Source organism: Taudactylus pleione, unplaced genomic scaffold, assembly GCF_031769625.1.
Source record: "Taudactylus pleione unplaced genomic scaffold, aTauple2 ptg000112l, whole genome shotgun sequence".
In the NCBI taxonomy this organism is placed as follows: domain Eukaryota; kingdom Metazoa; phylum Chordata; class Amphibia; order Anura; family Myobatrachidae; genus Taudactylus; species Taudactylus pleione.
The window spans coordinates 802,480-820,086 of NW_028284514.1; the positions used below are offsets into that span (position 1 = coordinate 802,480).

General features: G+C 45.2%; 1 protein-coding gene across 2 annotated transcripts in view; it reads right to left on the minus strand.

Moving 5' to 3' along the window:
- Positions 1–450: 450 nt before the first annotated feature.
- Positions 451–17,607, minus strand: part of LOC148525139 (integrin alpha-M-like) — a 225,266-nt gene continuing 208,109 nt past the window's right edge. For both annotated transcript variants that reach the window (XM_088471181.1, XM_088471182.1), the window contains exons 27-30: positions 7,222–7,335; positions 6,760–6,852; positions 4,010–4,120; positions 451–847 (exon numbers count right to left, since the gene is read on the minus strand). In XM_088471181.1, the coding sequence (XP_088327307.1) occupies positions 740–847; positions 4,010–4,120; positions 6,760–6,852; positions 7,222–7,335 (426 nt within the window). In that variant the 3' untranslated portion in view covers positions 451–739. The remainder of the gene's footprint in view (positions 848–4,009; positions 4,121–6,759; positions 6,853–7,221; positions 7,336–17,607) is intronic.

Genomic DNA, 17,607 nt, shown 5'->3' on the forward strand with positions numbered 1-17,607 from the left:
ACAGTGTATTCAGACTAGTGCACACACTAATAACAGTGTATTCAGACTAGTGCACACACTAATAACAGTGTATTCAGACTAGTGCACACATTAATAACAGTGTATTCAGACTAGTGCACACACTAATAACAGTGGTATCTGTATATTATATACGTACACTACTGACATTGAGCTTGTACAGCCTGGGGAGAATATATATACTAGGCCCAACAGGCTACAAGAACAAGGTGACAGAGTAATTGGAAGATTATTTGGGTGTCAGGGGTCTTTGCCTGCTTATACACACTCTTTTGGAGACATAGGGGTCTATTTACTAAGTCTTGGATGTAGATATAGTGAATGGAGATAAGGTACCAGCCAATCACCTCGTAACCACCATGTAACAGGCTGTGTTTAAAAAATGTAAGTTAGGAGCTGATTGACTGGTACCTTATTTCTATCCAGGGTATCTCCATCCAAAGCTTAGTAAATAGATCCCATAGGCTCAATGTTTAGCACTAGCCATCTGCCTGCCATTCTGCCATCTTTACCCTGTCTTGCGATATCCATACAGACTGCGGGCAGAGGATAGCGAATGAATGGACCAATACCATAACCGAGTAGGTGGGCAACAGCTATGGGGTAGTTGTTCTACATGCCCCCCCCCACTCATTGTATATAACATTTTGTAGCCTGCACAGAAATAAGAAGCTTTTTGGAGATAAATGATAATGTACAACTGTATAATACAGCCTGGTCCTCACTCCGGGGCTCCATTGCTTTGTGGTTCCGGAGCCGCCTCATTTCCTGCGCTCCCCTCTCCAGGATTCTCCAGCATCTCTTTGTACTGACGCTTGAAGAATCCAAGCTGTATAGGGAGAGAAACAATGTACAGTAACACAGACAGTACAGAGACATCAATCTGTATAGGGAGAGACACAATGTACAGTAACACAGACAGTACAGAGACATCAATCTGTATAGGGAGAGACACAATGTACAGTAACACAGACAGTACAGAGACATCAATCTGTATAGGGTGAGAAACAATGTACAGTAACACAGACAGAACAGAGACATCAATCTGTATAGGGAGAGACACAATGTACAGTAACACAGACAGAACAGAGACATCAATCTGTATAGGGAGAGACACAATGTACAGTAACACAGACAGAACAGAGACATCAATCTGTATAGGGAGAGAAACAATGTACAGTAACAGACAGTACAGAGACATCAATCTGTATAGGGAGAGACACAATGTACAGTAACACAGACAGTACAGAGACATCAATCTGTATAGGGAGAGAAAAAATGTACAGTAACACAGACAGAACAGAGACATCAATCTGTATAGGGAGAGAAACAATGTACAGTAACACAGACAGTACAGAGACATCAATCTGTATAGGGAGAGAAACAATGTACAGTAACACAGACAGTACAGAGACATCAATCTGTATTGGGAGAGAAACAATGTACAGTAACACAGACATAACAGAGACATCAATCTGTATAGGGAGAGAAACAATGTACAGTAACAGACAGAACAGAGACATCAATCTGTATAGGGAGAGACACAATGTACAGTAACACAGACAGAACAGAGACATCAATCTGTATAGGGAGAGACACAATGTACAGTAACACAGACAGAACAGAGACATCAATCTGTATAGGGAGAGAAACAATGTACAGTAACACAGACAGTACAGAGACATCAATCTGTTTAGGGAGAGACACAATGTACAGTGTGTCATCTACAGGGGCAACCTGGTAACATCTGTCATTGTGTCATCTACAGGGGCAACCTGGTAACATCTGTCATTGTGTCATCTACAGGGGCAACCTATTAACGTCTGTCAGTGTGTCATCTACAGGGGCAACCTATTAACGTCTGTCATCTACAGGGGCAACCTATTAACGTCTGTCAGTGTGTCATCCACAGGGGCAAACTGGTAACATCTGTCAGTGTGTCATCCACAGGGGCAACCTGGTAACATCTGTCAGTGTGTCAACTACAGGGGCAACCTGGTAACGTCTGTCAGTGTGTCATCTACAGGGGCAACCTGGTAATGTCTGTCAGTGTGTCATCTACAGGGGCAACCTGGTAACGTCTGTCATTGTGTCATCTACAGGGGCAGCCTGGTAACATCCGTCAGTGTGTCATCTACAGGGGCAAACTGGTAACACCTGGCAGTGTGTCATCTACAGGGGCAGCCTGGTAACGTCTGTCATTGTGTCATCTACAGGGGCAGCCTGGTAACATCCGTCAGTGTGTCATCTACAGGGGCAACCTGGTAACATCTGTCAGTGTGTCATCTACAGGGGCAACCTGGTAACATCTGTCATTGTGTCATCTACAGGGGCAACCTATTAACATCTGTCAGTGTGTCATCTACAGGGGCAACCTATTAACGTCTGTCAGTGTGTCATCTACAAGGGCAGCCTGGTAACGTCTGTCAGTGTGTCATCTACAGGGGCAAACTGGTAACGTCTGTCATTGTGTCATCTACAGGGGCAGCCTGGTAACATCCGTCATTGTGTCATCTACAGGGGCAACCTGGTAACGTCTGTCAGTGTGTCATCTACAGGGGCAACCTGGTAACATCTGTCAGTGTGTCATCTACAGGGGCAACCTGGTAACGTCTGTCAGTGTGTCATCTACAGGGGCAACATGGTAACGTCTGTCAGTGTGTCATCTACAGGGGCAACCTGGTAACATCCGTCATTGTGTCATCTACAGGGGCAACCTGGTAACATCTGTCAGTGTGTCATCTACAGGGGCAACCTGGTAACGTCTGTCAGTGTGTCATCTACAGGGGCAACCTGGTAACATCTGTCAGTGTGTCATCTACAGGGGCAACCTGGTAACGTCTGTCATTGTGTCATCTACAGGGGCAGCCTGGTAACATCTGTCATTGTGTCATCTACAGGGGCAAACTGGTAACATCCGTCATTATGTCATCTACAGGGGCAACCTGGTAACATCCGTCATTGTGTCATCTACAGGGGCAACCTGGTAACATCCGTCATTGTGTCATCTACAGGGGCAAACTGGTAACATCCGTCATTGTGTCATCTACAGGGGCAAACTGGTAACATCTGGCAGTGTGTCATCTACAGGGGCAGCCTGGTAACGTCTGTCAGTGTGTCATCTACAGGGGCAACCTGGTAACATCTGTCAGTGTGTCATCTACAGGGGCAAACTGGTAACATCTGTCAGTGTGTCATCCACAGGGGCAACCTGGTAACATCTGTCAGTGTGTCATCTACAGGGGCAACCTGGTAACATCTGTCAGTGTGTCATCTACAGGGGCAACCTATTAACGTCTGGCAGTGTGTCATCTACAGGGGCAGCCTGGTAACATCTGTCAGTGTGTCATCTACAGGGGCAACCTGGTAACATCTGTCAGTGTGTCATCTACAGGGGCAACCTGGTAACATCTGTCAGCTGTCAGATCCCCACATTGTAAAAATACTTTTCCTACCGGTAATGGTGGGTAACAATTTTCTCTTAACAAAAATATAATAATTGGACTCCATCAGAGTGTAATTGTCTTGTTTCCTATCGGATTACACATACACTGGCCTGGTTTAGGGTTACTAGCAGTTCCGTCTGTGTATAGACCTTGCATAGTTTGCAGACTGTGCGTGTGTAAGGGCCACATTAGCTACTTAGGGAACCGGCAGGTGATTCCGAGTCCTATGGATCTCAGGTCACATCTCCACTTGGGTTACTGGGCAATAACGGGACACCCACATGTATAGTAGTGTTCCATGGGTGTAGCTGACGGAAATGCAGACTACGCTGAGAGAGTGTAGGCACAGCCTGTAATTTAGTTTTTTAGATCCTTGATGCCACCAATGATACATAGGGCCTGATGATTATTCTGTATTTAGGAGAGATGAGTGGGACAGTTACTAAGTACATTGTAGAGGAGAGCGGTGACCATTCCTAGTTACTTCTATAGACATTTTACTATGTGTGATTTACCCTGGTCCAACATCTCGCAGCAACACTCACCTTATATAGCCCGGCCGCTATCAGCGCCAATAGCACCAGGCCCCCGACGCTGCTGCCGATTATTATAGGGAAGTAATTATACGCAACATAGACTTCCAGCACTGTCTGAGCCTGTAAGAGATAACACAATGAGGTACTGAAAATAGAGGGACTCACCATGGAGCACAGAAAGAGGGACTGGATTATGTAACGAGGAGAGAAAGGACAGGATGACGGATATGGAGGGGGATCACAAATGAGTACATACAAGAAGATAAATACACAAATACTCAGCACAGAAGATCCTATCACAGGGCCTGATTCAGAGACGCTCGCAAGCGGCCGCTCATTCGCTCCGAGCGATGTTCGCACATCTGCGCATGCGTACGGGTTGTAATGCGCATGCGCCAACCAGTCAGTGCGGTCGGAAATCGTGTGCTCGCAAAATAGCGAATGCCTGCTAATTTGAGTGACAGGATGAGGCGTTTGTGGGTGGTAACAGGGGAAGGTGCTTGAAAACGGGGAGTGGAGAACCGAACGCAGGGGCGTGCCAAACGGTCAAAACGGGCATTTTAAGGGTGTGCATAATTAACAAAGCAGCGTCATCGACCACGTCACTTGGTTGTCTTTTAGCCAGAACTGCTCGCATGATTGCGGTAGGAAAATGCTACCACAAGAATAGCGAGCAGTTCATACGCCTTTCGATGTACTCGATTCATCTAATAAATAGCGGAGATGATGTATGATGCGAGCGGCCAAGGGGCGTCTTTACAAAATAGTGAGCGCATGTTTCGTTCGCTCGCTCAGACATAGAGGCGTCAACAGACCGCAAAGAGCGAGCGCTCAATTTAAATAGCCAGCCCCTTTTTCTGAACGAGCGTCCGCAAATAGCGTCTGGCTCTGAATCAGGCCCAGTGTTCTAAGACTCCATGGCCTATTTACTATCAAGCAGTGATAACCATGAATTTTTATAATTACAGCAATAATAAAAATAAAATATTGGTGCAATTCACATACTGATCTAGGACAGGAATACAGAAGGACTAATGGACACATAGATCTGGCTGATATCTGAGCAAAGATGGGAACTATGCCCGGGAGGTGGAGGAGGATCCCCACAGGATGATCTAGGACAGGAATACAGAAGGACTAATGGACACATGATCTGGCTGATTCCTGAGCACAGATGGGAACTATGCCCGGGAGGTGGAGGAGGATCCCCACAGGCTGATCTAGGACAGGAATACAGAAGGACTAATGGACATATGGATCTGGCTGATATCTTAGCACAGAGGGGAACTATGCCTGGGAGGTGGAGGAGGATCCCCACAGGCTGATCTAGGACAGGAATACAGAAGGACTAATGGACACATGGATCTGGCTGATACCTGAGCACAGAGGGAAACTATGCCCGGGAGGTGGAGGAGGATCCCCACAGGCTGATCTAGGACAGGAATACAGAAGGACTAATGGACATATGGATCTGGCTGATATCTTAGCACAGAGGGGAACTATGCCCGGGAGGTGGAGGAGGATCCCCACAGGCTGATCTAGGACAGGAATACAGAAGGACTAATGGACACATGGATCTGGCTGATACCTGAGCACAGAGGGGAACTATGCCTGGGAGGTGGAGGAGGATCCCCACAGGCTGATCTAGGACAGGAGTACAGAAGGACTAATGGACACATGGATCTGGCTGATACCTGAGCACAGAGGGAAACTATGCCCGGGAGGTGGAGGAGGATCCCCAAAGGCTGATCTAGGACAGGAATACAGAAGGACTAATGGACATATGGATCTGGCTGATATCTTAGCACAGAGTGGAACTATGCCCGGGAGGTGGAGGAGGATCCCCACAGGCTGATCTAGGACAGGAATACAGAAGGACTAATGGACACATGGATCTGGCTGATACCTGAGCACAGAGGGAAACTATGCCCGGGAGGTGGAGGAGGATCCCCACAGGCTGATCTAGGACAGGAATACAGAAGGACTAATGGACATATGGATCTGGCTGATATCTTAGCACAGAGGGGAACTATGCCCGGGAGGTGGAGGAGGATCCCCACAGGCTGATCTAGGACAGGAATACAGAAGGACTAATGGACACATGGATCTGGCTGATACCTGAGCACAGAGGGGAACTATGCCTGGGAGGTGGAGGAGGATCCCCACAGGCTGATCTAGGACAGGAGTACAGAAGGACTAATGGACACATGGATCTGGCTGATACCTGAGCACAGAGGGAAACTATGCCCGGGAGGTGGAGGAGGATCCCCAAAGGCTGATCTAGGACAGGAATACAGAAGGACTAATGGACATATGGATCTGGCTGATATCTTAGCACAGAGGGGAACTATGCCCGGGAGGTGGAGGAGGATCCCCACAGGCTGATCTAGGACAGGAATACAGGAGGACTAATGGACACATGGATCTGGCTGATACCTGAGCACAGAGGGGAACTATGTCTGGGAGGTGGAGGAGGATTCCCACAGGCTGAGCTAGGACAGGAATACAGAAGGACTAATGGACATATGGATCTGGCTGATATCTTAGCACAGAGGGGAACTATGCCCGGGAGGTGGAGGAGGATCCCCACAGGCTGATCTAGGACAGGAATACAGAAGGACTAATGGACATATGGATCTGGCTGATATCTTAGCACAGAGGGGAACTATGCCCGGGAGGTGGAGGAGGATCCCCACAGGCTGATCTAGGACAGGAATACAGAAGGACTAATGGACACATGGATCTGACTGATACTGTACCTGGGCTCTGATGAAACGCTGGTTTTGATGATACGTGTTGGAATCATATACAATTTCTGCAGAACTCTGGAGGGAAATCTTCTGCTGTTCTGTCTGACACCAGAGATATAAAGATCTTATGTCAGCATATAACATGGATATACAGTACATGACTCGAACATACACAGTTCTTTATATATCTCTTAGAAAGTATTTATTTCCTTGAGCAGCCCCTTTTCGCCCCGCCAGGTCTCAGAAGACTTTGCTAGAGCCAGATGTCTTTTCACATTTTGTTTGCCGAAATGACAACTGTGTTGCAATGCGATGCGACTAGGGCGCACCAGGAGATTGTGCTGACTCATTTCATATGCAAGACTTGTATATAGGATGGATGTAGGAGAACACATCTGTACAGTATCACTGTAGAATGTGTTGGTGAATGTAGATGTCACACATAGATACAATATATGTCAGTGTTACCACCTGTGTGGTCCAGGCTTTCGTCACGGAGCCGCTGATTGTGAAGGTCACCGATGTCTGTATCCCCAGATCACTGATGTTACAGATGGTTCTGAGACAGGTCCCCACCGAACAGTTCTGAGGAATGAGATGTAAAGAGACAGACGGGGATTAGAGTGAGGGATCTGATCATATAGGTGAGATGAAAGACAGCTCAGGGGAGCCACCAAGAAGGAAGACCATGCAGATAAAGTATTGTAACACTGAGATCTCAGAGAGAGGAAACATATTACCCAGTGTCTTGTTTGGTGCTTTGCAAAGTGCTTCACATGGCCTTTGGGTTTCTCCTGCCACCCACAGGATGTACTATATTCGGACCCGACCGTTCCTCAGTACAAGTCCCCAGAAGTGACTATGGGGGCCTATTCATCAACACTAAAATAACGTTTTTAAGGACATTTTCCTTAAATAACGTTATTTTGGTATTCATGAACAGACTTAACACAGGAGATATCACAGATATCTCCTTGCTAAGTTCCCCTGCGTTAATATCCATACTCCCCATACATTAGTATGGGGATATTAGTACATTAGTACATTAGTATGGGGACATTAGTACATTAGTACATTAGTATGGGGATGTGGAAATTATGGTATTCATCAAATTCCGAAAATTATCAATTTTCGGAATTTGATGCAGTTACTATTCGCCACTGTGAGGTGGCGAATAGCAGGTGAAACTTACCTGTATCAGCGGCGTGTGCAGGTCCCCCGACGAGTCCCTCCGGCGCTCTGCTCCGTCCTCCGGCTCCGTCCTGCTGGTCTGTCATGTGTGCTCCCCAGCAGAGCACAAGAAAGTTTAGAAAAAGAAAATTTTTTTTTTTTTTTCTAATCTGTCATGTGGTCTGCTGGGAAACCACATGACAGACCAGCAGGATGGAGCCGGAGGCTGCTGCGCGGACAGGTAAGTCGGGGGGGGGGGGGAAGGTGAGCGGAGGGGGGAGGGGGGCGGGGGGGGATCGGGGGGAGTACGAAACTTAACGCATCTGTAGCCAGTGCTGCGCATGCGCTGGTTTTACAGATGTAACAGCGCATGCGCAGCACTGTTTCCAGATGCGATAAGGTAGTGTAGGCAGGAAAAGTATCTATTTCCCGAAAAGCTGTCATCGCAAAAAAGACAGCTTTTCGGAATAGATACTTATGGAGAGGTGGAATGATGAATTCCTTCTATAATTAGCTAGAACTCCATGAGAGTTCTAAACCTAATTATCTCTAGAGAATTTTTATGTTTAATGAATAGGCCCCTATGTCTGGCTATGATCCTACTGAGGAGCCTCATTTGATAACTGGTTCCCGTGCCAATCAGCACCCTTAGCTGTCTGTAGAAGACTCTGCAGTTTGCACAATGTAAATAGTGTTGAAAAAGCTCCAAGATAGGAGTGAAACACATTGAAAGGGTCATAAATCCAGCTCCTGCTACAATTGTATGGACTAAGGGCCCTGATTCAACAAGGATCGCAATTACAAAGCTGCACGCAGGCTATAGATATATGATGTATACACGCAGGCTATAGATACATGACGTATACATGCAGGCTATAGATATATGATGTATGCACGCAGGCTATAGATATATGATGTATACATGCAGGCTATAGATATATGATGTATACATGCAGGCTATAGATTTATGATGTATATACGCAGGCTATAGATATATTATTTATACACGCAGGCTATAGGTATATGATGTATAAATGCAGGCTATAGATATATGATGTATAAATACAGGCTATAGATATATGATGTATGCACGCAGGCTATAGATATAAGATGTATGCATGCAGGCTATAGATATATGATGTATATACGCAGGCTATAGATATATTATTTATACATGCAGGCTATAGGTATATGATGTATAAATGCAGGCTATAGATTATATGATGTATAAATGCAGGCTATAGATATATGATGTATACACGCAGGCTATAGATATATGATGTATGCATGCAGGCTATAGATATATTATTTATACACGCAGGCTATAGATATATGATGTATACATGCAGGCTATAGATATATGATGTATACACGCAGGCTATAGATATATGATGTATACACGCAGGCTATAGGTATATGATGTATAAATGTAGGCTATAGATATATGATGTAAGCACGCAGGCTATAGATATATGATGTATGCACGCAGGCTATAGATATACAGTATGATGTGTGCACGCAGGCTATAGATATACAGTATGATGTATGCACACAGGCTATAGATATATGATGTATACATGCAGGCTATAGATATATGATTTATGCACGCAGGCTATAGATATAAGATGTATGCATGCAGGCTATAGATATATGATGTATATACGCAGGCTATAGATATATTATTTATACACGCAGGCTATAGGTATATGATGTATAAATGCAGGCTATAGATTATATGATGTATAAATGCAGGCTATAGATATATGATGTATACACGCAGGCTATAGATATATGATGTATACATGCAGGCTATAGATATATGATGTATGCATGCAGGCTATAGATATATTATTTATACACGCAGGCTATAGATATATGATGTATACATGCAGGCTATAGATATATGATGTATACACGCAGGCTATAGATATATGATGTATACACGCAGGCTATAGATATATGATGTATACACGCAGGCTATAGGTATATGATGTATAAATGTAGGCTATAGATATATGATGTAAGCACGCAGGCTATAGATATATGATGTATAAATGTAGGCTATAGATATATGATGTATGCACGCAGGCTATAGATATACAGTATGATGTGTGCACGCAGGCTATAGATATACAGTATGATGTATGCACACAGGCTATAGATATATGATGTATACACGCAGGCTATAGATATATGATTTATGCACGCAGGCTATAGATATATGATGTATACACGCAGGCTATAGATATATGATGTATACACGCAGGCTATAGATATATGATTTATGCATGCAAACTATAGATGTATGATAATACTTCATTTATTTTAAAACTTGCAACATATATATATATATATATATATTATATTTATGTATTTTAATATAAATAATATAATATACATAATAACAGCAAAAACTTAGTTACTCATAATATTACCACATATTATGTCCCCTCCAAACAAATATCACCTAACTTAACCATGTATCATCTAACCCCTAAAAAGAAAAACTAAGCAAGGATTTTTTATACACATCACCTATTCTAAATCACACAACTAACTAACAAACTTAACTCTACCCACCACCATTACCTGACACCTCCAGGCAGATGTATGCAAAACCTTCCCATAAAAAATAATAACAACAAAATCTATGGGGCATGTAAGAAGAAGCAGACTCCCAACTGGACAAAAAGAGGCTACCCACCACGCACTCAAGGGGGATTCAACTGACCCCACCGACTGAACCAGCTGACAGCGTCTCGCCTCCCCCTATCCAGATCCATCTTCCTCTTCACCTCTTGTAGAATAGAACCCACCACCACTTCACAGAGGAGGACCTTTCTCCATATGGAGACATGACACCATGCATTCCATGTGTGGTACCCAACTGCTAAACTAACTAAAAAAATTGTGGTCAAATCAAATCCACCGTACCTTCTGACTACCCCATAAGTCCACTCAGGGTAACTAAGACACGAAAGGCACGGGATTCCAATGGCCCTAGATACCTCCTCATAAAATTTTACATTAAAGAGGCACTCAAGCAGGAAGTGGTCCATTGTCTCCTCCACCCCTGGACATTCCTCCCATGGGCAACCACATTCACTGGCATACCTCCACTTGAGGTTCCCTCCAACATAAAGCTTTCCATGAAAAGAGAGCCAGGCAATATCTTTCAAATTTGGCGGTATCCTCTCTGAATTTAACAGAGCTAACCCTTCCGAAGCGGCATTACCCGGGCAGTCCCTCAGTGACAGCGGGACATGAAAGTGAGTCTGTAAAATTCTGCTCCCCAACTCCCTCCTGGAACAGTTTTTGACTTCACTCACTCCCACACATATCGCTTTATCACCTTCAAGCTCTGGATGACATAGATCGGGAGGTAACCATGCCGAATCTGAAAACTTTTCACTTGGCCACCATCTATCCATAGAGAGAGGAAGGGAGACACCCATGGTCTGAATCCCTCTACCCACTGAGGGGGAGTATCCAAAAACATACTCCCAATGTTAAATTTTATAAAGGCTGTCACAAAAAAAGATCACAGGGTTTACCATATCTAAACCCCCTTCTTTCCTCGGTTTGTAGGTAATACTTCTCTTAACTATGTTGGTCCTATGCCCCCACAACAGGAGTTCAATCTAGCCCACATAGATTGAGGCAGAAAGCACACGTAACTTACATACAAGAAAATAGGGACCAGGTAAGTTTTGCACAGGTCAACCTTTTCCCTAAAAGAAAACTTACATCTTTTCCAACACTCTACTTTCTTGGTAGCATCTTCCAGCCTTTTAACCCAATTTAGAGAGGCATAATCACCATGATCAAATTTGATGCCTAGGATTTTAATCTGATCACTGACCTGGGGGAAGCTGTCTGTAAGAGAAAATTCATCACCTTCCTCCCCGATCTAAAAAACTTTGCACTTTTCCCGATTTACCCTGGAGCACGAGGCTTCAGAATACTCACAGATAAGATGCTCCATGTCACAGGCCTCTGCTTGAGAAGACAGAACCACTGTGACATCATCTGCATAGGCTACTTCCCTCAAGGGACACTCCGGACTCAGCTGCACCCCTCCTACAGTTCAGCTCTCTACCCTTCTGACAAAGTGATCAATTGCAAAAACATTTAAAGGGGGCTCAGGAGGCAACCCTGATGAACCCCAGAGCATACCTCAAAGGCAGGACCCACCCAACTGTTCACAAGTGGGAAACTTTTAGCCAGTCGATATAAAGTCTGCAACCAATAATTAACCACCTGCCCTGGAAGACCATACCATTCCAGCAGAGCCCAAACGTACTTGTGGTTTACCCGGTCAAAAGTCTTAGACTGATCCAATGCCAGTAGATACTTTCCCCACTTCTCAGCCCTGCACTGCTCAATGGCCTCCCGGACACCAAGGGCAGCACTAAATGTGCTTCGACGCTTCACAGTACAGTGCTGAGAAGATGAAAGTAGTAGCTCAGAAAATTCTGAAAGCCTATTAAATAATATTTTTTCCAAAATCTTTCTGTCTGTATCAAGAAGGGCTATGGGGAGCCAATTCTCAATACGAGATGGGTCTTTTCCTTTGGATAACAAAATAAGTGCAGATAACCTCATGGATGGAGGGAGAAATCCCTCATCCAGACTCACATTAAATACTTCCACTAGGCGGGAATTAGGAGGTCTAAAATGGTCTTATAAAACTCAGATGTTAAACTATCTGGTCCTTGTGATTTTTTGGGGTTCAACCCCATTATCGCTTTCCTAACCTCCTCTGACGTTATATCACAAGCCAAAGAGTCAAGAGAAGTACCCTGAGGATTCAGACCAAGAGTCCCCCTCAGAAATGTCTCCATCCTCTCTCTAATAAGTGGCTGCTCAGACAACAGATCGGAGTAACAGGACACCACTACGTCCAGAATGCCTTCTTTATCCTTACGAAGAGCACCCTGTTCCTCAACCAGTCCTCTGACATGCTTGGCATCAACTGACACTTTGCAGCTCTGGTAAGGATCTGGTGAGTGGTACGAACCATAATACCTTTCCAAAACCAAAGAAGCCAATCGGTTATATTGAAATTCTCTCATCTGAGCCTTCACTCGGGAGATTTCCCCACAATCTCCCTCCTCAGAAATCAAGAAATCTAATTTTCTTCTTAGACTATGGTAGACATTTTTCTTTATTAAATTTCTCTTGTCTACAAGACCACGGAAAAACTTAGATTCTCTTTTTTATTACCTCCCATCACTCCAACCTACTCCAACCAGCATCCAGAAGTGTCTCCTGAGATTGAAAGAAGACCCTAAAGGACTGCCTAACTCCCTCTTCTTCCAGAAGCTCCGAGTTCAAACGCCAAAGACCCCACCCTGTCTGAGGGGTTTCTGAGGTATTCAAAGTTACTGAGAGAAAACCGTGATCGGAGAATTCCACCAACCTCACCCCTAGGGATGAAATCTTAGAAGTCTCCTTAACAAAAAACCTATCTATCCTAGATCTATGGCTACCACTAAAAAAAGTGAAACCCGTGAGGTCTGGGGAGTGACAAATATGCACATCCACCAGACCCGCCTGTCTAGCCATACTAACTAAAACTTTAGAGTCATAGCCCAGAGGTCTCCTTGAGCCCCCTCTGTCTTTTGGCCTAATTATGGTATTAAAATCACCACCAAAGATAACCTGCTGGGCCGTAAAAAGATAAGGTTTTATCGCCATGAAGAGACATTTCCTCTCCCACTGTGACTGAGGACCATAAATATTGATTAACCTAAGACCCTGTCCCTTCATGTTAACATCCAAAATCATACATCTGTCTGTCTGCAATTCTATAATCTTGTGTATAGTTACCATGCCAGTAAAAAGTACTGCCACCCCACCATACGGCTCGGCCGCAAGAGACCAGTAAGAAGGACCCCTCCTCCACTCGCACTTTGCTTTGTGAAGGAGATCCAATTTACCAATCCTAGTCTCTTCCAAAAACAAAAAATCAACCTCAACCGTGTTGAAAAAATCAAAAGCCATCATACGAGCACGTTCGGAAACTACAGAAGCCACATTAATCGTGGCGCATCATATATAGTGAGGATCCATATTTATAAATTATAAAAGAAACACGACCTTGCTTACTTTTACTTCTCCACGTGAAACCTCTAACCAAGAAAAACACAATCAAGAAAACTTAACCCTGCATACCAGCCACCACTGGCCCAGCAACTTCCACACCCAAAGACGAGGGTACCTCCTGCATACCCCATCCTCCATCCCCTTGAGACAACTTCCCCCCACCATCAGAAGGCCCTAAAACTGGGGGATTTGACTCAAGATTTATACATACAACCACACCATCCGCCACCTGAATAGATTCCACTATTGATCCCAAAGAGGAATCAATCACCTCCTCCTCCATATCTAATCCCTGAGTCTCCTCTATACCATTCGCCACATCCTCCACCACCCTATCAATTTTTGAAACATCTTCCATTAACTCTGTTCCAACCGGGTCCAATATCAAACCATCCTGATCCTCCTCTGGTGATAACTCCTGTTCAGGCCCTGTTCTCTTTTTCCCCTTCCTGTCATCACCACACTTTCCTTCTCCTTGTTTTGCCATCCTCCTCACTTTCCTTCCACTATCCCCAGATACCAAGAAGAACTCACCTCCCTCCCTTACCACCTCACCTTCCTCATCATAAGTCAAAACATCAAACTTGTTTGATAACACTATTGGCATATCCACACCTTTCCTCTTCTTCATCCTCCCACCTTTGTCTTTTTGGAAAGGCTCTTCCTCACCTCCTCCCTTCTCACCTCCTCCACTTTCCTGCTTTGTTCTTCCCTTACCTCTTCTACCACCTTATTCCTTTCGGTTTCTTTATCCATCCTTCCCCCTCTTTCTTGCTGAGGCTGCCTGGACTCTGAATTGTGGCTTGCATTTGGAAACCTACTATAGGGGTGCCCCTCTTCCCCACATAGGTTATATTTTACGACATGACAATATTTGGAAACGTGACCAATTTTCCCACAAAGAGAACATTTAATGACTGTACAGTCACCACTCAGATGCTTAAAATCTCCACATTTAAAGCATGTCCTCGGCATTGAACCCTATCTCGCCCTATGTAGGCAGCCGAGGGGACATACACAAACCTGGCATCTGAGTGGCGCAACTTGATCAATACCTCCCAAGCCCTTCCCGACACACCCATTATATGACCGGCCTTCACCATATGCGACTGCACATCACAGAATCTGGACACCAAAACTGTATATTCTCCGGTGGTAACGGCTCGTTCCTAACTAATACTGTGGCCTTCACTCTATCTTGCTTTGTTACTAAGTTTGCAACAAAATTACTGTATGGTTTTGAGCCTCTATACGCCTGCCACTTCACCCAGAAGGCCTGCAGTCCAAAATATGTCAAGAAACGTAGATCATACTCCACAGACCTTGCTGGGTGAATGCAGGCGTACAGATCGCTCGCAGAGAACCCAAAATCAAATAATAACTTAAAAAAATTCTCATTATTTGGTGCTTGCATAAGATATCGTCTTTGACATAGATTTGTACATACAGTCCACACTTCTCCCAGCTCTTTCAGCTCTTGCCTCCATGTCTTTGACAATCATCTCAGCCTCTGTTTTTGTCCTTATAGACTCTGCCATTTTATCACCATATACAGTTTCAATGATCAGTCTTTCCTCAGACGATACCATACCCTTGTTTAATATTGGCATACCCTGCGCCATATGCTCCGACCCAACCGAAGCAACAACTTCGCCCTGCGCTTTGCAGGACCGGACCCCTAGATTTACCACGGGTGCAACGGGCCTGACCCTGGGGCCCCCCTCCATGCTTTTCTCGTCAAGTGCTACTGCCAGCACTATTTCCGAGTCAGTAATATCTTCCTGCGCCCTGTAAACAGCCCCCGCTGCTCCCCCTATCAAAATACCGGTTTCCACTGCGGGTGGCCCTGACTCACGTGGGACAACCGGCACAGCAGATGGAGCACCAACACCTACCACGTTCCCAGGCCCTCGTGAATCATCACTTACCCGTCATTGCGGTTTGCTCTGGAGAACTGCATCTCCTGCCCTCGTATCCATCCGCACCACCTGGGTCTCCATTTTCCTCCTGGCAGACATCTCGCACTCCGACTTCGCCATATCCGCCACCATCTCTATACTTGATCCCACTTTTCCGTCTGATTCACTCGCTTGATGTCCAGCAGAACCATTTATACTTGTAACTGCCACTGTCTGTGGTTCCGAAAACCCAGCAGCCTCTGCCTCTTTCTTTTCTTTATTCTTTTAATAAAGGCCAAATTCTTCTTAACCTTGTCCAGTGCAGTAGTTATTGTGCGAACTTCATCTTCTACCCCTGGAAGCTCCCATTTATAGCAGGTATTCCTTTATTTTACTTAATAATGCAGTCTTGAATTAAGGCCCTGATTCAGAGACGCTCGCTATTTGCGAGTGCTCGCTCTGAATCAGGGCGGGCTGTTATTTTTTAACCCCGGCCTCCAGTCCACTCGCTAAGCTGTGGGTGACCACCCACAGTGTTAGCGGGCGGCCTGGCGATGGTCGTGATTATCGTGACCATCGGGCTTGCGAGGAGACCCTTGTGGTAGGGTCTCGTCCACCGCAAACCCCAGTGAGCAGTTTCCTGCTCTAATAGAGCAGGAAGTTCACTGCTGACATCACGTGTGATGTCAGTAGGGCCGCCCACAAATGCCAGGTGTTCCTAAGTTAACGCCTCCGTTTGTGCAGCCATGAATGCACGCAGGCTATAGATATATGATGTATGCACGCAGGCTATAGATATATGATGTATGCACACAGGCTATAGATATATGATGTATACACGCAGGCTATAAATATATGACGTATATACGCAGGCTATAGATATAGGATGTATGCATGCAGGCTATAGATATATGATGTATACACACAGGCTATAGGTGTATGATTAATACATGCAGGATATAGATATATCATGTATACATGCAGGCTATACATATATGATGTTAGCACGCAGGCTATAGATATATGATCTATGCATGCAGGGCTATAGATACATGATATATACACGCAGGCTATAAATATATGATGTATGCACGCAGGCTACAGATATATGATTTATGCATGCACGCAGCTTTGCAATTCTGATCCTTGCAATAATGCAAATGCAGCAGGGGGTCTATGACACCCCCCGCTGCATTTTCGATCCCAGCACTGTGACAGAGGTAGCAGGCTGGCATCACCATCGCGACCATCGGTGGTCGACGGTCGCGATGGTGAACGACGCCAGGCGGCCGGTCAGCTGAGTAAGCCTCAGCTTACTCAGACTGGCCGGCTTGTGAGCCCAGCAAACTATGTACGTCCACGCAGTTCCTGGGCTGGCCACTCCCAGAAAATGGGATAAAAAAAGCCCCGTTTCCGGGAATGCTGGCTGCCCCCATGCCCCCACACCGCCCCTTAAATGCTTCTGCCTGTCAATCGCGCAGAGGCATTCAAGGGCTAGCGTGCGTCTTAGCAGGGCCCATTCTGCAGACTTGCTGAATGGATCCTGTGCATGCGCAGATTCCCGATAATCGGAAATCTGCGTTCAGCAGCTGAATCTGGCCCTAAATTCGATATATGTTGCTCACCATTACCACAGCGTCTGATTTTACCCACCACTATTGTGAATATAGAGCCGTTTCAA